This window comes from Gadus macrocephalus, chromosome 10, assembly GCF_031168955.1.
Source record: "Gadus macrocephalus chromosome 10, ASM3116895v1".
Taxonomy (NCBI): domain Eukaryota; kingdom Metazoa; phylum Chordata; class Actinopteri; order Gadiformes; family Gadidae; genus Gadus; species Gadus macrocephalus.
The window spans coordinates 17,538,395-17,562,598 of NC_082391.1; the positions used below are offsets into that span (position 1 = coordinate 17,538,395).

Here is a 24,204-nt window from a genome sequence, read left to right on the forward strand (position 1 = left end):
TTGTCAGCGATATTGATGACTTTGACAGGCATCATGACGCTGTAGAAAGATTATGCTGATTATGGTAATTCCTTGTTTGACAATCAAAATCACTACTTTTACCTGAAGAATCAGGGCAGGCAAATTTACATTTAAATGATTCAGATACTGACGAGTATCGCTGTTCACTGCTTTGCAGGCCTGTATGAAAATCCTGATTCTGCATGACTGTCCTATAATGTAGAGTGAGTGAATGCTATGGATTAATCCGAATCAGTGCTCATGCTGGATTGTCTTCGTCGGCTGGAACCAGAGACGGCAAGCTAAATCATTGGGTTTACCAGTCTCGCTCTGTGCATCGCTGAGCTCGTGTGTCAAACCCTGAACATGGAGGAGGAGGAAAAGGGGTCAAAGTTCAAAGTCTACAAAAAGCGGGTGGCCAGTCAGAGAAGGGCTGGCTGCGGGGGGCCTACGATCGGCTGCCATACAGACATTTCAAAGAGAAAGTCAAAAACAAGCCCACTTGTATCAAACAGGGACAGCAGCAGAGCACAGGTCATGAGGACAAGCGATACCAGGTGACGAAAATAACCTGGTACGACCCAACAGTGTTTCCATGCAACACTTTGCTCACTTTGAGCAGTCCTTGGCCTGTTCCGAAGACATTTTTCGTTTACTGGCATTGCACTTGTTCATTTAACATACACGTGCTCTGGGTGCGCCCGCTGATCATCAACCCATGGCGAGGGGTTCAGGTCACGGGGTGGGGGCGGGTCAGACTAGCGGGAGGAGCGGGGAGGAGAAGGGTAGGGGAGACTTACTTTTATCAGGGGTTTTGATGAGGGTGGCGGAGGAGGTGGACAGGCGCTTGCTGATGGCAGCGTCGCCCGACTGCTTCAGGTTCATGGTGGACGTGGAGCGCTTGTCCACTAGGAGGGGGAGGGAGGAGGTGGAGAGGAAGGGAAGGGAGGAGGTGGAGGAGGAGGACAGACAAGGGAGGAGGAGGAGGAGGTGTTTATTTTTAAACTAACAGGAGTGAGGCTAATGGCAAAAGGGTTGTGTGGGCTGGACACAGGAAAGGAGGAACCCTAGAAGCGTCTAAATGTTTTGCACTGTTTAAACCTTTGCTCTGGGACCTACTGTATATAAATACAGCTAAGCATACAAAAAAAACATATGTTTTAATGGAATACTTAGTAGTGCACAGATAGAAAGTTCATGTGAAGCAGCACCTGAGATGGCAGTGTAACATGTAGAACGGTACATTTGCCGGAGGATAAACGTAGACCAAAAAAACATCCAGATGCTTATCTCAGCCAAGCGTTTTTTGGTTTCGATGGCAGCACTGTTAACGGGGGGGGGGGGGGAGAGAGAGAGAGCGAGGAAACCTGTAGAACGAACCGCAGAACATTCCATCCAAACGCAAGCTCATGAGACTCAATTATCCACAAAGAGCGGCGAGAGCATGAGGCTGTAAAGGCGAGAAGACATACCGGTCCGACATCTGATCATATTGAGTAGATTAAAAACGTGTCAACCCGGCCCAACGGATCCCAACATACAGTCACAAAGCAAAGTCTACAGCCGACATGTTTACACAGGGTATTCCACTGAAGCTTGGTTTCCCCAGAGAGGTTTGTGGGGGTTGGGGGGTGGGGGAGGAACCAGGAAGTTGTTAGTGGCCGACTCGTTAGAGCGCAAGCGACAGTCGTGTGTGTGTGTGTGTGTCTGTGTGTGTGTGGAACATTTTAGAAATCCAAGCCCACAAAGAAGACGAACAGTGCACGTGCGAGTCCATGCTGTGTTTCCTTTCCTCAGTGGAGGTGAGGTAGGGGGGTGATGCAACACCGATGGTGGGTAAATAACAACCGAAACCTTGCTTTTTCCTTGGGGGCTTTTGTGGCGAGGCGGGGGTGATTTCTATAGCTACTGGAGATGAGACGCTGGCATCAGAGTCTCCTGTGGGGGGAGGGGGGAGAAACACAGGTCTCTCAGGACATGGACATGGCTGAGAGACGGGTACAGGAAACCTCCATGGATGTGGAATGAGCAGACCTGGAAAAAAGCCATTAAGCAGGAGCTCCACACTGAGGGTTGAGACTAGTTGAATTAAAAAAAGTCACAGGTCGATAAGGCACACCCAGGTAAATATATGTACGGTAATGCATTGTATATCAAGTTAAAACCTGGTACGAAAAAACCTAACTGGTTCAACAACTGTGACAAGGTGAGATACTTGATTCATTTCGATACCACTGTAATCAAACTCCTACAGGCTAAACAGATCTGCAGAAGAAAGGGTTATGAAAGCATACAGAACCACGAGGAAGTGACCGTTGGACATTTTGGTATCGCCGTGACAAAACAAAAAGGAGGACGTGGCCGGATATCATGCATCCTCCGACATGGGTGGTTTATTGTCCTGACATCAAACAAACCACTGTGCCATTATTTAGTGAGAGAGAGAGAGAGAGAGAGAGAGAGAGAGAGCAAAGGATAATGAGGGACATAGATCGTCGACAGACAGTTAGAAAGAGAGAAGAGGGATAGATAGTTGAGACATCAAGAGCTAGCACGATAGAGCTAGCTATAGAAACAGAGGAGGAGAGCAAGCTAAGTGAACAAAGAGGTGGAGATGCAGAGAGAAACTATGAATAGCAGCTGAGGAACATGAGAACAGTGGCAAAGTGTGAGAGACAGAATGAGGAGCACGACAAAACGTGGTCGGGAGGAAGGGATGCATCTTACCCGCTCGTCCGTCCGAGTCTGTGGACAGACCTCCCCAAGACCATCGCTTCTGACGCTGCTCCACCCGTTGGCTGCGCTCCAGGGTCCGCCGCATCACCGCCTCGTAGTGCTCCTGAGGCGAGAGGGGGGGGGGGGGGAACGGAAAGGGAGAGAATGAGAGACAAGTGGAGACAGAGAAACAGAGACACACACACAAAATGGGACAGGGGTACTGAGAGTTTCCCCCAGCACAGCACTACACAGCTCCCAAAGTAAATCCTCTATCCATTTGCAATGGATAAGTGAAGGCCATTCATCTGCCGCTCGGGCACTTATAGTTTTAAAGTTAGACAACATAAACCGTTAAAATGCTGCGAGGGCAGACACAACTATGTCGGGTCAGATTCTGTGTTGGATCTTTTCCACTGACATCAAAATCAATGAGGCCAACTTAGATTCTGTTGAGGATTGCATCCTTTTTTTTTTGCAGGGAGATAGGCATTTCGTACGTCTTTCTTAAAAAACTGCTGGATTGTAAAGTTTAGGTTTAGAAATGCGCCTGCTCAGAAACATAGAGGACTGAATCAATACACAAAGAAACATGAAACCTCCATCAAGATGCTGCAGCGCTGTGCAATATAGATATTTTTTGCTTAATTTCATTTCAATATAAACTATTTTGTAGTTAAACTAAGTTTAACAGCAACAAAATACACTAAATCAAAGAAAAGCGGTCGTAATGTTTTTACCTGGTGCAATAATTTTGGATCTGATTGAGAATAAACTGAGATGCTCCAGGGGCCAAAGGTTAAGTCCCGGGGACATGTAGGGGCCGGGGATTAAGCCCCACTGGTTTAGGGACCCAGGGTTATGTGCCGGGTGTGTAGGGGCAAAGGTAATGTTGGGGTACAGGTTTATGTTCCAACAGGGTTTATACAGAAATTCTTAAGTTTAATTTACTACCTTTTAATACCTTCACCATATCTTTTAATACCAGCACGACTTCAAGAGAGAGACCATAGGAGTTGGATTAATCAAGATGTGATTAATCATGCACTTCCTAATGTACTGCATATAGGCCTATGGCATTTACAAAAGTGGTAAGCTTTGTTCATATGTCTCTTGCGCACAACCGTTATGTTGGTCTGAACTTATATGATATATGTAAGGGATAAAGTTGTAGTACAGAACGCCGGTCATTATGGTGTAAATAAGACCCGACAGGGCGAACCGGGCCGCGATGTGAAGCGTAGGTGTCTTGCTTCACCCTGAAGGGTATTATTTTCGATAATGACCGGCGACGTTCTATACATTATTACACGGCTCCTTGCCAAAACAGCAGAGAAATAGTCTGCAAAAGACGTTGACGTCGCTTAGAAACAGGACGCGCTGGGGTTGATAAGTTACCGGACTACTTACGTAATGGTAAGAAAGACGTGAATCAGGCAAAAAATTCACTTTCCTTGACAGCGGTCAAGTTCGGTATGCATAAAAGTACAGACTGACCAATTGCGAAATGCTGCAGCTGGTGATGCCATCTCTCCAAGTTAAAAAGTAGCCGCACCCACCCTAAACCAATCGGAATAAGTGTATACATGTCGATTATAGCGGACTGCACCTCTTCTATTCCGCATGGAATTATATTCCGATCAGAGTTGAGCCGTGTATGTGATAATTTTTTATTCCGATTGAGCTGTTCTTCCACTTCTAATCGGATCAGAAGTGTCCATGTAAACACGGCTGTCTACCGGTCACACTGCAACATCAAAATCCATACCGTAGCGCAAATTCACACCAGTGTACTTTCTATAGAGGGATATCAGTCTAAGTCACTGCCCGCTCTACGAGCATGTCATATGCAGAAAGAGACGAGAGCGACAAGAGCCACAATCATGTCTTGTTGTGCGGTTGGTTGCACAAACCGTTTTAATAAGACTGATTATCCCATTTATTCTACTTCTTGCTTGCCAACATAAAACAATTCAAAATTAATTATGTTTTATTCGTGTTTGAGTTCATCTCCCTCAAAAAGTAGTCCCCTTTAATTACGATCGATTAAACATGTTTTTGACACCTCGAAGGGCATTATCCCGCTTATACTATGGTCACTTGCCAAAGAAAAGAAATTAAGATCATTCATTTATATTTTCATGCGTTTTACAATCCAAATCTCAAGTTTTTCACATAAATAGGACGGACCTTAGCTACGACGTGGCAATGGGAGGTATTTTAGTCAGCTGAGCTTTAAGCCAGAGAGCTAACGTTATGGACTGTACATATTTATAATTCGAAATTCGTCGCAGCCTTTATACCACAGATACTCTCTAGGGTCTATAATATATAACCGCGTTGTCTGACTACAGTTTAATACATTTTCTACAATTTACCAGCTCTCGTTTTGAAGAATAATCACCGCGCCATTAGTTTCAATGGGAATCGCGACGGTCTATATACTTTCAACATAAAGTGTACATATTTATAATTCGAAATTCGTCCCAGTCTTTATACCACAGATACTATAGGGTCTATAGCATATAACCGCATTTTCTGATTACAGTTTAATGTAACAGTAAGCGGACAACGTCGCTAATCAACACCCAAACTGCAAATTAACCACACTGATATAACCATGGCAACTGGTCAAACAAATGTTCTTTTTGCGATCATTTTTTAAACATAGATTCCTCAGCCAGATGTCCGAAAATGTGCATTTCTCCATTGTTGTCTTTCAAAGGACTGAACTAACAGAAGCGAACTCGCGAAGTGGTTTGGCAGCAAGCCAGCCGGGTATAACCAGTTTGTTTCAGCGCACGCACCACGTGACATCATTGATATCGCTCAGGTCCTACTCGCAACATAAAAATAAATCCACGCAAGTTTTAGTAATTTTAGGAGATAGGCCTGCACGTAAATTACACAAATTGAAAAACTCATAGGCCTTGTTGGAAATGTAATAGCTCGTCAGATGACGTGTATTACCTATTAATGGCCTTCATTTGGGCTGATTTCATTTACTACCTTTAACAACCCTGCGGAAACCCTGTCCAAGTATGTAGGGGCCCACTGTTATTTCTTGAGTGTGTAGGGGCCCAGGGTTATGTCTTTGGGTGTGTAGGGGCCAAGGGTTATGTCATGGGGTGTGCACGCGCCTCGTAATGTCCCAGGTATGTAGCGGCCAATGGTCATGTTTGGAGTGTGTAGGGGACCCGGGTTAAATCCCGGGGTTGTAAGGCCCCGGGTCTATGTCTTAGGGTTGGTCCCCGGGGTCGGGCAGCCAGCTACCTTCTCCTCCTCCGCTTTCAGCTTCCTTTTCTCCTCCACGGCGGAGCGCTTCTGCTCCTCCTTCCTGCGCTGCTCGTCAAGCTTCTTCTGGCGCTCCTCCATCTGTCGCTCCACCTGCAGCTTGGCCTTGCGCTCCCGCTCCACTATCTGGTTATCTCGCAGTGCTGATGGGGGGGAACAGAGGAGGAGATAAGAACGTCCAGTATGAGTTGAAGGGAGTTTTTGGCCTGTTAAGCCCTTTGAGACTGTAAGGCTGATTAAGGGCTATACAAATACAATTTAAATTGAACATATGGCTTTATATGGCTTGTGTCAACATGCCCGACAATGTCTACGCAATTAAATGAGTGCTTGAATGAAGAGTTCACAAAATGTTTAGAAATCCTTGCATGATGTGGCGAAGAGTTAAATCCCAGACAATATCAAGTCTCAAAGCAGTCTTTTCTTGACGACTGCTTCATTACCCAATGTGTTTAATAGCTCGTGTGACTGAAGAGCAACACACTCAGCATCTAAAACACAAATCGAAGGCTAATGGCTTTGATCGGTCAGTGTCTATCCATTGCGGTTTTGTAGCTCCGCCCCTCTCGGCATCCTACCTTGTTGTCGATCCGCCTCCTCCCGTCTCTCCTTTGCTACTCGTAGTTTCTCGTCTATCCTGATTACGGCGCCGTCGATGACTGAGAGCACACACATTGATAGCGTCAAGACACACACACACACACACACACACACACACACACACACACACACACACACACACACACACACACACACACACACACACACACACACACACACACACACACACACACACACACACACACACACACACACACACACGATCCTCCATGCCGGACGGTGAAGGCATTGCAATGTGTGTGTGCAGTGTCATGAGGGAATTAGGAATATGATAAACGAGGATAATGCACTTTGAGGACTGCACTGGCTACAGCAATGAAGAGCAGCTAGTGGGGCTGATGCCAGGAGAGCGTTTAATCAGTACAACTACACAGCGGTGATAACTGGTTCAAACTGGTGGCAGGGGTCAGTTCGTCCCCCTGTTTTGAGTCACCAGGTTAGCACGTCTCCAGCGGACCGTCGTCGGTGTCCATTACCTGGCTTGGGCCCCTGAGGTTTAGCGGTGGTGCTGGGTGGTGTCGGCCCTGGGCTGTTCCCAGACAGGCTGCGGCGCTCTTCTGCCTGGGCCTGGGCAGCGGCAGCTGAACACAAACACACACACACACACAGTAATGTCAGTCACACGCCTCGGCCCAGCCTGGCCCGACATGTCAACAACATTGGTGAACCCGAGCCAATGAACGGCGGGCCGGGCGCTTTCTGGAAACACGATTTCGAAGTGCGGTCTTCCCTGCATAGGAATGCAAGTGTCGGAGCGATCCAGGCGGATTTGAATCTACAGAACAATCCTGCTATTCAGTCTGCCAAAAGTGAACACCCGCCCTCCCAACCCCTACACCGTCCCTGCACACAGTGGGACCAGTGGCTACACACACACACACACACACACACACACACACACACGGTATGTGATAGGCTGCAGGGACATCGGCAGAGAGGGGGCAGCCGCGTGGGGGGCGGCCCTGCCAACGTCTCGTCCTGATCTGGAGCAGTACAGTGCTGCTTGGTAGCAACGGCTTGATGGGGACCAAAGTGTGCGGCATCGCATGACTTTGCCGAAGTGAGATATAAAATCAAACTGTCCCCTTGTGGTTGTAGTTCATTCGAGCAAGATCTCAAATGTAAACAAAAAAAAGGTTGGTTGGACTGAATCGTTTTTAAACTAGCTCTCATTGGTCATTATTCGTTCTTGCTTTGATTATTTTCCAGTTCAGATGTCTGCCCCGAGCATGGGGCGCGTGGGGTGGGGGGTTTCGACATGGCTGATCAGTGTTTGCATTACACAGCAAGCCAGACAGAGGCCAGACCCAACACAGAGGGGCACCCCCGAGCATAATAGCCCACACTGATTGTAATCCCGAGTACAGAGCATGTAATCGCCTACATTTGCAGGCTGCATGTCGGCTGGGTGATTAGTGGAACCTGCTCTTCGCCGGATTCTGGCCAGCATTCTGTGTGTCCAGGGTTCACAACAACAGGCATAAATAGCCAGTTTTCCTGAGCGGGGCCAAAACTGAGACGAGGGCAACAGCAGAGTTAATGGACCAATAGAGGGAAGGAAGTGGGGGGATGATGAGGCTTTATTAGCCCTGGTTGTAGCCTAGCGCCCTCGTGGCTAGACTTTCCTCCCTCTGGGTCCCTCTGTCTCCATGCCCTTGTATGTGTGTGTCTGTGTGTGTGCAAGTCCTCCACCGTGCCAGAGTTGCTGACACAGGAAGAGAGGTAACCATTCATGTGATACTCACATTATTGATGAACACTGGAGCTTCAGGGTTGGCCTAGAATTCTCCTTTAATTCCGTTCAACAAATGCATTATTTATCAATTCACTCTGCTGTTTTACGTCTGAAGCCAAGAAAAATGGAAGAATGGCTGATATTTAAAACGTTAACATGTAATCAGGAAATTAGCCGTTAGCACTATTTCATTTATTAGAATCAAAACACTATAAAATCCCAAAAGGCCCCAATTATCACAGTTGATTTGTGGGTAATATAATTACAGCTTTCAGCAAATTAGGCTTCAATGCCTCGAGGGAAATCAGTAAATAACATAATTAAGTTGACTTTTAATCACATTAAGGCATCAACATTCAACACTCGGCCCAAGCATCCAACCAGAGCCATCAATAGGTTTGGGGGAGTTATTTTTGAAGTAGGCTAAATAATACCACTGGCCGAGTCACAGTGAAGTAAGCATGTCACAAGGGAGGATCAGGGCTATTTCGACCAACAGGGAGGCCGTCGGCCATCGTATTCCTCATTCAGCCAAACGAGGAGAGGATAAAGGGCCCGTTTGGTCCACTCCCTCCCCCACCCCGGAGGGAGACGGTGGCTTCTCGTAACACAAGGTGACCTGGACAAATTGAGCGGTAAAGGCTTTGTGCACTCATTTGGCTATCAAATAGAGCCTGCGTGCCTTTTGTTTGTCATGCGACTGCTGGGCGTGATGGTGGCTGCAATGTGTACCCAGAGGAGGAGGCTACCGATCGGATATATGGGAATATATGGAGCCGGGGTTAAAAGTTGATGGTTGGAATAACATTGACAAACATGTACATTGACGTGGAGTTCAGAAGGGAGACACTATACAAACACAAGTTGAGAGATAACAATTGTCTTGTATTCACACACACATACACAACCGCCACAACCAATGAAACAAATCTGTCTCCATTAAAAAGAAAGACAATATAAATTTGATCAGTGTCATTTAGAAGAGCAACACCATATGTTAAAATGGGATACAGCCTATTTCCAAGCCCTGGACGTAAGCCGTTTCCCCAAATGTAATCTTAACTGCCGTTGCTTATCAAGCATCGCTGAACCCGACCTGGGCCAGGTATCCCGTTTCATGTCCTGATAAAAGAATCCTCAAAAAAGGACAATGCGCTGACGAGACTTGCCCTTCCCAAAAGCCCAGAGACTGGCATAAGAGCAGAACACAGTTGTTTCCAAAGGGTCAAAGTGGATTACAGAGGGGACGGGTCTGCGGCTTATCCCCAGAGGAAGTGCACTAGGTCAGCTCACTTTTGCTCTCACGCTACACTACAGTCAATCCCACGGGAGGGTGGAGATAAATAAAAAGGTATACATGTGTGTTAGACGACCATCGGAATTGAATGTCCACGGGTGATCGCCTGCTGATCATACCATAAGGATATGGCTAATTTACATAGAATACAATTAGTCCCGTATTGAAGCACTGCAGCTGTTCACAACTAAAAGTGATCAATTTGTGTTGAACAAAGTAGTTCTAGTCAAACATATCGGAAAACTTTTTTTCGATGAAATAAGAGCAGCCTCTGTGTCTTGAGATGAATGCTCCCAGCACTGCCATGATGTTGCAAGCAGCTGGATTTCTGTTAAAATAGGAAACTTTCTGTCGATCCAAATAAAGTCTCCATAGTATGCAAATAAAGTCTCCATAGTAGGCAAATAACAAGGTTATCAGATGCACAGCAGATGAGTTACCTTTACAATACATTTGTATCTTCTATCGCAAGTTAGAAAAAACCAAGGATCACAGCTGGCCACATCTCAGCCACAGGACGTCCCATCAGAAACGTGACACCGTGAAGGATCCGAATCAGCTTGGTCATGTGATCACACAACTGAGAATATACCGGAAAGCACAGGGCGGGAGAAAAAATGTCTGAGTCGGTCAGCAGCAGCACTGCAGTGTTAAAAGGAAACAGGAAGAAAAAGTCTTTCTAACATTAAGACGCTAATCTCAGGCACGCGCACAGCCGCAGCACCAAACTTTAGACCGGCTTTGCGCTGCAATGTATACGGCTTAGCCTGCTTCCCAGCTTAAGAGCCAGGAGCAGTGACCTGACACAGGGCCCTGGAAGTCAAACAAGAGCACGTGCCATTGAGGCTGATTGAAAATATAAAGTACTATCTATTGACACACGCACAGAAACATACACGTCACCCACGCACATTCACAGAGCATCGTTTCTGTTTATTTCTCCATTGGCCTCATGAGAGCCCAAATTGGTCCTGGTAGACACAGGGCACGGAACCAATGAGAAGACGCCTGCCTTTCATCTCCCCATCACTATGGAGATAAGCATTGATTAGCATACACTTGCTGATGCTCGTTAGTAGGATACTGAGAACCGAGGGCTTGATTTGGAAAAATTTTGTAATTATAGCTTTGGAGAGATGGCAAAACCACCAGCAGTTGCGGCAAACGCTGTATCCACTGATCATGCTTTTGCATCTACTCTAGCACACACGCTAATAAAAACTATGATACAACAAGGCCTGGACAACATGAGATGGAGCCCAGCGCCAATCAGCTCCACTTGTGGGGCAACTGGATAGGTCAGGCAGGCAGTAGGGTTGTTATGAGCCCAGTTAAGTCCCGTCCCTCACCACGGGGCTCCCGACGGCATCCCTCCACAAGCTGGACATGACTAAACAGGAAACGGCCCAGCAGGCCCAAGACCCGTTCGGGTCGACTGCCAACATACCAGTTAAGGGCAGATCCGTGTTTAACACTTACCCATGCAATAAGCCTTACCATGCTATACCATGTTAATGCTATGGCAGTGTAAACTTTATAAAATAATATACAGACCCTGGTGTTACAGAGGTAACACACATACACCTCTGGGATTACTTAGGGCTTCGTCATGTTAAGGTAAGCCAGCTATTTCTGGATCGAGCGAGATAATGATTGTCCCATCCTCTATTCGGTACCACAGCGTTCCCTGACTGGACTTCAGCAGGATGCTTCATCTGGGTCTAACTTTTAAAAAGGCCTCTATCCAAAATACATCTTGTAAAAGGGGATTGTATGCATTCATTCAAGTGTTTGTTTTGTTTCGAAAACATAAATTGGGAACGGAGTCTATTAAAAACAAAAAATAAAAAGAATGTGAATAGCATTGTAAATTGAGGTTAACACAAAACAAAAGCAAAGGCTATGGATATGCAAATTCAAATATTTCCCATTCAAATATTAAAATGTTTGTGTTTCAGTGGTGCGCTTCCAAATACATCTTGCCTGACCTGTGGACTGCCATTTCCAACGAATAACATTATACAAAATAACTAGACTATGCGTATGCGCACAACACAATCAAACCATGGTAAGAACAGGTGAGGCTTTGGTTCTGTTGAGAGTTCATAATATAATGTTTAGAAATTACGCCAAGAAAATCAAGGCTGGTCTGTTTCCGCCTTTGGTCAAACTTAACCCGGTTCAGAAATATTTCTCATGTTTTACATTCTGTAGGAGCCTTCGGTCGAGCCAAAGAGTAGAAAAAAAAAAGAGGGCGGTAGCCTTGCGGCGGGTCTCCAAGTTGTCTGATGTTCCATCATAATTAGATGGTGCATGGCCTCCTGGTTCACATACTTGTAGAGGTGACACACTTATGCACAGGTCGGCTCCCTGGCAATGTTCATTTATTCATGACCCGTATACTGTGCCATGACACAAAGTCGTGGAAGGAAACCTCTGAAGAGGGGGCTTGTCATACAACAGAGACCAACACACTCATTCATAACTTGACTCAGACAACTCGAAGTCACTCAACCGTTTTTTCCTTCAACAATCATCCGACATATATTATTTTTTTCACAGAGCTGCATTAATCAAAAGACATGTCTGTCAACTGAAAGAATGCACAAATCATACAGGATGAAGTGAGAAGCGAATTTTGGCCACGTTTTAGCTTAGAACAACCACCAAAAATGGAGCCAGTCCACAAACGATTCGAGTATGCAGAGAACTCCCTAAAACACCCTCGAAACAACCAGTGAGCCCCGACTGAAGCTTGAGTGAAAACAAAGTAGGCATTCAAACTCTGATACAGACACACAGTAAACATCTGCGCTAAGAACGACTGGGGCCATCTAAAAAATGAACGAAGAGCTTACCAAATACATTGGTCTGCTACCGCTAAATTCGGTTAATTAAATTAATTACAAATTCACAATGTGGAAAATCACACAATAAATCTATTGATTATTGGACTTTTCTGATCGCTATATATAAATATATTTATATTGCGACAACTTGACACATCCCAGCTGATAGCCGATTACCCTTCACCTTTTACAGACATGTCATATAATGGCGGTTTCCTTTAATGACACAACGTCTAGAACTCAACAAACCAGGTCAGAGATTGTTGTATGGCTTCACTGCCGAGAGGGAGAGGGCAATGGCATATGTCAACAAAAAAAAGCTTAACGATACCGTTAACTCATGACAACGGTGGCCTAAAAAACAACATAGAGGAGACCCAGGACCGGTTCAGGAAGTCGAACGGTTTACTTTTCTCCACTGCGCTGCGGCAATAAACTGTCTGCAAACCTGATTCGCGGTTAAATGAAATTAACGGTAAATTGGCCGGAGCAGCAATCAAGCGAATAGGACAGTAATGACGAAAACAACTAAAAACAATACTTGGGTGGGGAGCGAAGCTGTACATTATTGAGATGGTGTTTGACAGGAGTTCTTTGTACGTGACCCATCACAAAGGATGGGTCAACATAGTGAGGGGAAACCTCATTGTGGTCAACCAGGGAAGATCACCAGAGGGTCCGAGTAGTTTCATTGATCAGCCAATAATTTGTCATCATCATCAACTTTATGTGCATACGTCCAGGGCTCTCCAAAAGCGGGTCGTCGACGTTGCTAACTACCCAATAAGTGCATACATCCTGTTCACTAATCGCGCCACAAAACAGACCTATCACTAAGCAGTCATATGTAAATCCCTGGTTTGGTAGGAATAAAAATACAACTGTAGCAGCCCACCGAGCTCCTAAACAAGCCACTTCAGGCACAAAAAAAGTTTAGGATACGTTGATATTTCATTCGTTTCACTACAAACGCCGGTGCAAGAGTATGCATTTCACTGGGGACAAATAAGTCGCATGATCGCTGACCAGATAGACAAGGGGAAACTAGTTGCAGACTTCCAAGCATATCCATTGTCAGCAAATAGCCGGGCAGCAAGCTAGCCAAGTATGCTAACCGCGTGAGGAAACACCAACACATAAACAAGCGAGAAGCGGCAGTCGCCGACAAAACACCACACACTAATACACCAGGGTAAGGAGCGATCGATGCATTCATCATCCAGACGGCCGACGTGTTTCTTACCCATTTGGGCTCGCAAGCCTTTGAGAGACGTCGCACTCTCCGCCATTTCTGTGAAGTTTCCCTTCTCTCTCTCTTTTTCTGAAGCCGAGGCGCGCAACACATAGCCGCCGGTAGGGCACGGGGACGTGGACCATGCAATTCGGACCAATAGCGCCTCCTAGCGTATCCGAGGCTCGATGCAGGCTATAATGTGAATTGCTCATAATATTGTGTAGGGCCTAATGGGTGTTGGGTGAAAAACGGCATCAGATGATAATATAAAATTGCCATACTTGATAGTAAATAGAAGGATACACATATTTCTCATCGTTGCAGTTAATGTCATTGTATTTTAACATACAAATAATATTCTCTCATATATCCCATTTTATTAGAAGTCAATTACATTTGAAAGTTCCATTAACTGTGGAATACCATATGGAAAAACATACATATATTAGGGACATACAAAAATGTACACCGCAAAACAATATAATTACTTTTAAAACCTACCGACCAAATTGCTCGCAACTTGTGACTTATAACCGTGCAGTGGAAAGAAAGAAAACTCCTACAAAATGCATCAATACATCTGGTAGAATGTTACCTTTTGGGGTTATAGTCCAAGTATGGGTCCCTGTTCTGAAAATTTGAGTTGCTCACCGTGTCGATGTTGTCGAAGAATCTGTTGAGGCGAACTGGGAATGATCAGGGCAAAATATATTGATATGTGATGTTTCAGCAGCACGGAGGGTCTTTTTTCCCAGACCTCTATGTTCTGTCGCCTTTCCTGAACACAACATCGTCTGTTCAAGACTGCCTCACATGCTTTAGCCAGAGGGCCTCATTTATTTTACATGGTAAACAGGAAGAAGTAACATCACACGAGGGGGTTTGGTTGCACAATGGCCTCAATTTCACAGAATTTCCCAGTGTCTTATTTAATGCTTACCTAATGCAATAATCAATATTTCAATGGAATTTGAATGGGGGAAGCATATGACCCCTGATAATATAAAATTCATAGACATGGGGTGATAAAGTGGTCAGCTTTATGGTGGTCAATTCCCTTTTTGCTGTACGCAGTCCATAAAAAGCGACATAAACCTTTACTATTGAACATTATATTTGCATAGCTTTCAACGGTAAAGACAAATTGTTTTTATTTATACTATTTAAACTTAAAAGATGCATCCATTTTTTTTTACTTTAAACCATTTAAATGCTAAACAAATCATTTAATTAATACAACATTCAATGAATGAATGAATGAATAACAACTCTTTCTTCTGTAAACTATTGTGGTTGTTGCACTATTCACTTATTCATTACGGCCTGGTGTATCCTAGCAACGACCCCTGGGCAGGGTAGGAGTGCTGCAGCCTGAGCCAGTTGGGGCATCAGTATATAGGTGGAGGCACGGAGGTAATGGAAAAGGTCTGGGAAGCTATGGAGGTGGGCCAGGATTTGAGGGGGGACTCCAAGGAAACAAGCGAACCTCCGCAAGGCACTGCCCCGATGGTCTGCGGAGCCCAGCAGCAGGGACATGTCCTGGATTGCGTCGTAGTCCAGCAAGTCGATGCTCTGACCTATAGAAGAGCAGCACACACAACACGACCAATGGGAAGAGTCGGTTTGAGAGTTGATTTCTTTAACAAACCCATTCACCGACAAGAGTAAAATTAGGCCTACATTCGTGTAGCACTTTTTAAAGGATTCAAAGACAAAATAATAATATAACATTTATAGTTAAACTAATTTGAATTAATATAAAGTCCCATAAAATATGAATAATGACTTTAACAGTGAAACATTGGAAGTGTTGATAAAAAGGTGAAATTTAATGGTGGGTTGTGAGGGATATATTTGGGGAAAGCTGCCCCAAACATATATCAAGATGGAAAGGCCCTCTCAGCCAAGGTTTATTGTTTCATGAGTTGTGTGATCGTTTTTTACACTTTTAATAACGTCACCTGTGAACTGGGGTCTGGCTAAATCAGCCATTGCCCTTTTCCATCTGTTGTCAGCTGAGATATGATCTTGAATCCAAAGGGTGTAACTAGTTACTCGTTTACATGTCCTGAATGTAAGCATGAAGACAGATTTACCTTGAGCTGTGTCCCATATTGTCTGCAGGTGTTGCTCCATCTAATATTTAGATAGGGAAGAAGCAGCCTCGTAAGGACCTCTCTGTCCCACAGTGACATGATACTTCTGATCAAATATGCTCTTCCGACAGAGGAAACTAACTTATAACTGCACTGTGCACATTTCTAACTCCAATGATCAAGCAGGTATTATGAGTATGATAATAAAACTAAATTAGGGAATAAATGTAGGTTTATAAAATAGATTCAAATTAAAAAATCAATCAAATATTTAAGATGGGAGGAAGTCCGAAATCTTAGCTAAAATATCTGCTGGCTTCGTTATGATTAAGGAGATGAGTGCTTAACTTCACAACTTCGTAAAAAGAGTAAGTAAAAAGAGTCGACATAGAGAAAACCCTGTTTACTTATGTTCATGAAATTTTTCATTTTAATCATGTCAACTTTAAACACCTAAGGTTTCTCATGTTGAAAGAAGGCTTTTATCTCAGAAATTATGCATACATGATCAGTTGCAGTGTTTGGCATGGAAAGTGCTGTTTAAATGCAGATTGATCTGATCGATTGACGTGACCTGCTGTGTGGAGTATCTGCTGTCTGGTCCTGTTTCTCCACACAGAGCGTTCTCTGACTGTCCAGAGGGCTTGATATTAGTGGTCACGTTGATGACAATAGAAGCAGGAGGGACCTCGTTATCCCTGCTCGATGGCATCAGTTCGCTAGTTAGGGACAGAACATATTGTTGGTTAATTAATGTTTTATGAAACATGGTGAGAATAGTGAGGATAATGTCAAATCATATAATATCAAGCAATAGGCCTATATTGCAATATTATAATATTCTAACAATCTGCATGAGTATAATGAATATAATATCATATTGGTGTAATAGTATAATACGTATAATATAATGATAACAATGTGTTGCAATTGTAAATATTAACCATTGTAAATAAAAACTGTGTAGTATGTGTCCCAACAAAGCCTAAATAATAATCAATTAGAGTTTGTGTGTACATGTGTACTACAGATGACTGGGGTTGAGGTCAAGGTGTTCATACAGCGAATTAGTGTGAGCCAAAACACCTGGGAGGAGTTGGGGGAAGAAGAGGAGGAAGAAGAGGAGCCATCAGCTGTGTGTGGAGCTGTGGTGGGTGTGTGGCCGCAGGGTGTTAGGGGCCGGCAGAGACAGCAGACGAGGTCTGGGGGACTTAACGTCACCAGACCTGATCCAGAGTGCAGGCCATCAGGCCCGAGACAGTATTTGGGCTCCTTTTCTGAAGACAAACAAATAGTGGCCTGTCCCTTAATCGATTGTACAAACCATAAGATGATAAACACAGAGAATATGTTTTTTTTGTGACTTACTCAATCGCTCAACTGCCAGTAGGAATGTTCAAAGCATGAGGATAATCAGGAACGTCGAAGCATCTGTGGCCGAGCCAACTAGAACCATGGAAACCGTTCTGGATTGTGTCTCTTGACAATTTACAATTGATCAAACTCATGAAAATATTTTAACACACAGTTTAAGAGAAAATGCGTTTTGGCTATCTTTAGACTACTCACTGGTAACTGTATATTTCTTGTAATTTCCTCCAGAGACGTTAACTGCAATATCTGCTATTTTAAAGGGAAATAGTTATTTACCTCAACATAAGAATCAAAAACCTCCAAATAAAGATTTTCTAAATGATATCACAGTATATCCTCTTTATCTATCTCTGGCTGTTACCTTGTGCTTTAGAGTCTTGATGTTTTAAACGCAAACAACTTGTATGGATGGCCATCCCCGCGGCCTCTCGTAAGGTCTCGCTGCAGCCTGTAGGTCGGACATGGACATCCAACGTCCAAGTGCTGTCACGTGACGACAAGATGGCGGACGCGGTGAGACCATGGGTGAGACTCCTTAGCTGTGTCCCTATTCCTCTACGAATAGTTAAATCTCCTATCCTTTACTTAACCTTTGTGGAAAACGTCATAGGGTCAAAGAGGGATGAAAATGTGCTTCCTTTCGAACATAGGAAAAGACAGCGCTGTTTAAAATGAATTCGACTACACTTTTCCCAACCGACGTCATTGCGCGACGGGGAGTATTGCTGACCTCTAGCGTTTCTACGGTGGAACTACAGTTTTCCGAAGTTGGTCTGCAACAGGGGTTCTCAAGGGAAAATAATGTAGGCGGGTAACGCCGTCAGCATCCCAGTGGTGAAAAAAAACATTGAACCGTGGACCTCTGGGAGTGAGGTCAAGTGAGGTCTAAATCACAAAACTGAGGTTCATCCTTTCAAAGTAATGTACAGTCGGATTAAAACTAACAAATAACAGGATTGTATTGAAAGCTAGAGAGAGTCGACATTTCTATTTCTATTTATTTATTTATATTAATATTAATATATATTATTAATATTGATATGATAAAAAAAAACGTACTGGCAATGATGGAAAAGTATAACAAAATGGGGAACGCCTTCACATGACAAATGAAGAAAAAGGGAACAGAAATTGTTTGCTTTCCAATTATTACATTATCTTTCGCATGCTGCCAAAACCCAGTTCTTGAAATTCATATTATTGTGCAAGGGCTTTTTTTTGTGCGCCATAAGCTAAATCACCATTTTTTCCCTTATTAAGCAGTAGATAATAACCTAACTGATTCTAATTTATTTATTTAAATGGAGGGCACTCTGGGTTAGATGTCGGGCTGACAACCTGCCTGGAGTTTTGGTTTGGATTGTGGAGATTCACCATGCTCTCAATCATGGTGAGGTTCAATATGGACCATTCTTCCTAGACGGTTATGCCCCGAGTACAAACACAGCCTATTAAATTTGCAGGGTGCTTTTATCATGAACATTGCTACAACACGGGCCATCAATGGCGATTCTACACGGGGGCCTACAGGGGCCAGTGCCCCTTTAGACATGTCCCTGGCCCCCCCTGTGGCCCCCCGTGATGACCAAATAAAATAACTATGATTTTACTGATTTTACGGAACTAATTTGACGCAACGTTCTACACGGGTAACTTAGAGAGGCTAACCCAAACACTGTGCTGCTGCTTCTCGGTAAATGTGAGCTCAGCGACTATACTCTTGGAGAAAGAGCCACGAATTCTCCTGTTGCAAGAGTCAAAGCTAAGTAAAACGATTTCATTTCTTAAGTGACTTGCTGTTCTTATAGCAGCTGTCATGAAATGAGGAAAGAACAGTAGAACAGGGAAGTTTCCTTTGCTCTCTTTAGACTTTGCAAGATTGCTGTAACTTCCTGTAAGCTAAGCCTCTTGGGAACACAGTTTCTCCGCCCTGAAACTGATAAAATATTATGTCTCCTCCATTTCGGAAACTTTGCGCTTCCTCGGGATACCGAAGATAGGTGGTAGTTCCTCTTGCCATCTCGCTGCCCTCCTCCGTGAAATGAGCAAACCGTCTGCAATGACTGCACAAACACACACACACACACACACACACACACACACACACACACACACACACACACACACACACACACACACACACACACACACACACACACACACACACACACACACACAAATAGTTTTTGTAGGTCATTGTTACGGTTGTGTTAATATTGGAATACACAGCACATCTGCTTCAGAAGATCTATACCCTTCAGTATGGAGATTCTCCAACAAAGTGGAGCACCACCACTTCCTGAGATGTGTTATGTCATGCTGTGGAAGATAACAGTATATCAGTAAGAATTAACTTCCAAAGACTGCAATGAGAGTAGACTGTATGTTTGTACTCGACTACATCATAATTTTGCATTAACTTTAGCCATTTCATTTTCGTATATTTTCCTTTATATATATTTGTATGTATCTAGCATACTATTTGAAATTTCGTTGAGATAAATAAGGTGGCAAGTGGAATCACGTGACAGCACTTGGACGTTCGATGTCCATGTCCTACTAGTCGCAGCGAGACATTATAGGAGGCCACACTGAAGTATCCCCTCCCACACACAACACAGAGCGTCGTGCCCCCATCTCCAAAACCACATTCCTGGCACCAGAGAAGAACGAATAGCAAAAGACATGATGAGTATAGGTAAGCAGACAGGCATAATATGTAGGTTACTTCTATGGTCGTCGTGGCAAGGTCTTATGTAGATACAGAGATAGTCAAATGAAGTAGGTGGTAGGTCTTCTACGAATCAATTCGAGTAGTGCATAGATCAACTGTAAAGCAACAAACAAAGAAACTATAAAAAAAACGAACAAACTAACAAAAAAACAAAGAAACTAACTTGCTAACTTGCAAACTAACTAATGACTATAACTTAGCCTACTAATAAATGACAAACTAACTAAGTTACTAATTATCAACTAATAGTGTTACTAACTAACCAGCAAACCACTTATGAACTAACTAACTAACAACTTACTAACTAATACCTGACTAACAACTAACTAACAAATGTACTTACTAATAACTGACTAACTAACAACTAACTTCCTTACTAACTAACTAACTATCTCAGTGGAAAGAAGCAGACGCTATACCCCTGTGCCATGCCTCTGACAGCTGTTGTCCCGGACCACATGCAGGACAGGGGGCACAGGTGCCGTTAGGCTGGAGGAACTGTGTTGGATCACAGCTACACTCCGACCGACCGGCCCATCGACAACCATATCTATGGACGCACACATGCAGGGTGACGTTCACCCAAACACAGGCCAAAGGAGCCCGTAAACACGGCGGGACGCTGCAGACCATCACGTCACGATAGAGTACCCTGTATTTACTGTATGATATATTCCACAGATGTCATAATCCAGATGTGTCCATCATATGCCTTTGGGGTTAGAAAGGCCTCTTTAAAGGCTGATTCATCCTCTACATTGAAGCGTGATAAAATGATTCTTCTTTCATGCAACGTTACAAAGGAATTTAAAAGGCGATCTTCCTTCAGTCCCAATGTCTGATCTTACCTTGTTCCAAAACATCCATCCAAATCACTCAGAGCCCCTACCTGCTCATTGATGACCTGTATCTACAGAAAAAGAGAAATCATAAGGAATAAGAAATAAAAGTGTTGATAAATGTGTTGGTTATTCAGAACCTCTTAGTAGCAGCACAGAACCACAGAATAAGGAACAGCACAGTTTTAGTCATTTATCACCAGAGAAGCAAATTACCTTTGTTTGAGCAGTTATCAGTAAGATTTGAAAAATGAGTGCCTTCTTATATATATAAGAATTCATATGGACACAAATACACAGGTATGGAGCGTAAAGAAACTAGAGAGGTCCCCATACTTTCCCTAAGCCAAGACCTAACCCTGATCAGGGAAAGATAGCCGTTTTCACACATGAGAGAGAGTCGGGAGCTGCAATCAAAGATTCAGATTAAAAATACAAAGTATTTCAGTGGAGAAGACAAATTGGAAATGTGTGTGCTTATCTATAGCAATGTGTGTAGATCACAAGGAAGCACAAAAGTGAACACCACAGTAACTCAATACTTCCTTTTTTAGGTATTTGCCCTAAATCAAATTATGAGAAATAGGAACTTGGCAAACAGGATGCATGTATATGACTGGAGGCAGAGTTGAACCATTATGGGCTATATCAGCTACGTTTATTACCAGTGATTAATGAGTAACTCATGGTACAAAAGGAGAGGGTGCGATGGTCTGTTTCTGGAGAATGGAACGGACTCTGAGGAGGAGACATATGTTTTTTTAGAACAAGCCTCTAACAGTGACTTGCTCACTTGCTAGAGATTTTTTTTTTTTACAGATTAAATCTGATTTAGAGGAAACACACTGGTGAGTAGATATGGATTTTATCGTATAACCGAACTGACTCCTTAAGGAAGCTTGGTTGGATAAATAACTCGGGCTTATTGCGTGTTTATGGCAAATGTTATTTTGTTATGTGCATTCCAGACTGGTCATGGCCAGAAGTCCACCCATCATAATGCTTTGGCTGTGGTTGCAGTCTTCTATGCATCTTCAGGGTTCAAGTATGCCTTTTAAAGTACCTTGATAACATCTGACACTACAAAAACACAACTTTCAAAGTATTTCACTCTGTAGTATTGTTTCAAATTCATTGTTTCTGATATCATGATGAGGAGAGTCCAAAACTATTTCCTATGGTTTCGTAAAAAGTTATAGTTTTGGACCCAGTTTCCAGTCCACTGATAGACTATCCACTGTTTGCCTAATATTTAACATAATTTACTTCACTCCTGCGCGCGCGTGTGTGTGTGTGTGTGTGTGTGTGTGTGTGTGTGTGTGTGTGTGTGTGTGTGTGTGTGTGTGTGTGTGTGTGTGTGTGTGTGTGTGTGTGTGTGTGTGTGTGTGTGTGTGTGTGTGCGTGTGTGTGTGTGTGTGTGTCAAGACATTCACGGGAACCCCAGTCTGTGGGGAAAGAAGGCTGAGTTCCAGATCAAGCCGTGCATGTGGCAGCTGGACCCAGGGCTGTCTGTGCCAGAGCTGGAGGAGCTGAGCGTGTGTGTCTTGCTACGCCTCACAGTGATAACCGAATGGACCGCCTTCGCCTACAAAGCCCCCGGGAACCCGGCGGTCGAGCTGGGACTGGAAGGAGACGACCAACACATCACGGCGGTGCTGTTTGGAGCCAGATGGCCCCTGAACGAATCGCTGACATCCAAAGTCTGGCAGTCTGTGTGTTTGACCTGGTCAGCCGCGAGCCGGCACCTTCGACTCTACGTCAACGGGACGAGGCGTCTGGACCAGGCCGTAGACCCCCCCGTGTCTGGGCGGCTGGCCCCCAACGGAACCCTGACCCTGGCCTGGCCTCACTCGGTGGACCAGAATGGCACGGTGTGGCGGGAGGACGGGAAGACCCTCATGGGGGGCATCGGCCTGTTCAGGATGTGGGCCAGAGAATGGCGAGCTGAGGAGATTATGCTGCTGGGCTGCGTGGAGGGAGACGTGGTGAGCTGGGACGCCAGACACTGGAATCACCGTTCACCCGCGAGCTGTCCTCCCAAAGAGGACACCAGCCTGCATTGTGGTGAGCGTCGGTTTACCGGTTTATTGTGTCATCGTGTTGTCCTCCGTGTGAAAGCTGAGGTAGATAACGTTCAGGAGTTGGAAAGAGAGAGAGAGAGAGAGAGCAGAAAAAAGACCATAAGAGAGCAAGATTTTGAAACTGAACAACAAAATTGAGGAAGGCATTGAGAAAGTTTTGCCTTTCAAACATGGGTGGTTTCTGCACCACTCAGGGAGGTCAAGTGCTGATATACCGTAGGGTGGGAACGGTCTAACCTCTACATTGGTTCATACAGAGGCAGACGCAGTCAACTAGATACTGATATTCCCACAGAGAATTTAATTGAGTAATAGCTGACAGATTGCTATGCCATTTCTAACAAATTACAGTGAAATAATAGTTCTTAAATCTAACGATCAGCACCTTTACCATTGCTTTGTTAAATCAAATCGAAGATTTATGAAAATAGGAGTATTGACTTTGCTTTACTATAGTGGTTGCTGTTAAGGAAGGTATGAGGTCATTTTTGTATTGAGGAACTACAGGGGAAAGATGTTGAACTCAAATGTCACCGCCCCATTGTGATAGACTGTATGTGACCGAGTAAAGTAAACAAAGTTTCATTTCTCCAGGAACAATGGTTGTGGATATCCATCTAAAGTATTGCCAACTTGATGTTTGAGCATTTACTTTCTTTCCTACCATTTTTTTTCAGAGTGGTCGAGCTACGAAATTAAAATGTGGGCTTATATCAAACACTCCAACACTTCTGATGCAACCAAAAGCAGCCTGGAATCAATCACAAGGCACTGGGTATGGAAACCTTACCCTGTAGGGCCTACATGGCTTCCATGAAGGCCTGCAGTTATAGGCTCATACTTTACTTCTGAATTATTTATTATTATTATTTTTCTCATTAGATGGAAAGCATCTTCCCGCTGAACTTTTCTGTTCAGAACGTGTCAGTGCTCTCTCAAAGGTAATTGAACTCTAATCAAAGGTCATAAAAAAGGGTTGTCAACTGCAGACATTTCTTGAGATAAAAACTTGGTTTTATCTAGCGCTTTTAAGTTTGGTTGTTTGTTATCGCACATGCATGCGCTTGTGCTCCTTTATGCTTCAGACCAATAAGAGGACGTTCTTTGTCTGTGATGTCGTGGTTCTTATCTACAAATTACAGGTGAACTGGGATGAGCACGTCACCGGATCTAATCTCTTGTTATTTGTGTTCCCATACAGCCGGCGCTGTCTTGCAGGCGATAACCCTGCTGCTCTATACATACAACTCCCTAAGGTAAATCATAATGAAGAGTCACGTTTGAGTTTCCATAAGGAAAAGACAGCAGTATGTCACAACACATGATAAAGGAGGG

At 44.0% G+C, this 24,204-nt stretch overlaps 2 protein-coding genes and 1 long non-coding RNA gene across 16 annotated transcripts in view; 1 reads left to right on the top strand and 2 right to left on the bottom strand.

Moving 5' to 3' along the window:
• map7d3 (MAP7 domain containing 3) overlaps positions 1–13,913 on the bottom strand; it is a 32,130-nt gene extending 18,217 nt beyond the window's left edge. For 9 of the 13 annotated variants that reach the window (XM_060062985.1, XM_060062984.1, XM_060062982.1 and 6 more), the window contains exons 1-7: positions 13,755–13,913; positions 7,107–7,211; positions 6,588–6,668; positions 5,989–6,152; positions 2,728–2,839; positions 1,855–1,938; positions 801–908 (exon numbers count right to left, since the gene is read on the bottom strand). In XM_060062985.1, coding sequence (XP_059918968.1) covers positions 801–908; positions 1,855–1,938; positions 2,728–2,839; positions 5,989–6,152; positions 6,588–6,668; positions 7,107–7,211; positions 13,755–13,800 — 700 coding nt within the window. In that variant the 5' untranslated portion in view covers positions 13,801–13,913. The remainder of the gene's footprint in view (positions 1–800; positions 909–1,854; positions 1,939–2,727; positions 2,840–5,988; positions 6,153–6,587; positions 6,669–7,106; positions 7,212–13,754) is intronic. The other 4 variants (XM_060062987.1, XM_060062986.1, XM_060062983.1 and 1 more) reach the window with 2 other exon arrangements.
• A 2,508-nt stretch (positions 13,914–16,421) lies between these two features.
• LOC132466009 (uncharacterized) lies at positions 16,422–17,622 on the bottom strand. The gene is made up of 3 exons (XR_009527718.1): positions 17,210–17,622; positions 16,928–17,118; positions 16,422–16,560 (listed from the first exon to the last, which is right to left on the bottom strand). It is a non-coding gene; the product is annotated as an uncharacterized LOC132466009 (long non-coding RNA).
• A 3,756-nt stretch (positions 17,623–21,378) lies between these two features.
• The window catches only part of adgrg4a (adhesion G protein-coupled receptor G4a), a 15,168-nt gene continuing 12,342 nt past the window's right edge, over positions 21,379–24,204 (top strand). Inside the window, exons 1-6 of one of the 2 annotated variants that reach the window (XM_060062970.1) lie at positions 21,379–21,636; positions 21,757–21,833; positions 22,214–22,852; positions 23,547–23,644; positions 23,752–23,810; positions 24,071–24,125. In XM_060062970.1, the coding sequence (XP_059918953.1) occupies positions 21,764–21,833; positions 22,214–22,852; positions 23,547–23,644; positions 23,752–23,810; positions 24,071–24,125 (921 nt within the window). In that variant the 5' untranslated portion in view covers positions 21,379–21,636; positions 21,757–21,763. The remainder of the gene's footprint in view (positions 21,637–21,756; positions 21,834–22,213; positions 22,853–23,546; positions 23,645–23,751; positions 23,811–24,070; positions 24,126–24,204) is intronic. The other variant, XM_060062971.1, reaches the window with a different exon arrangement.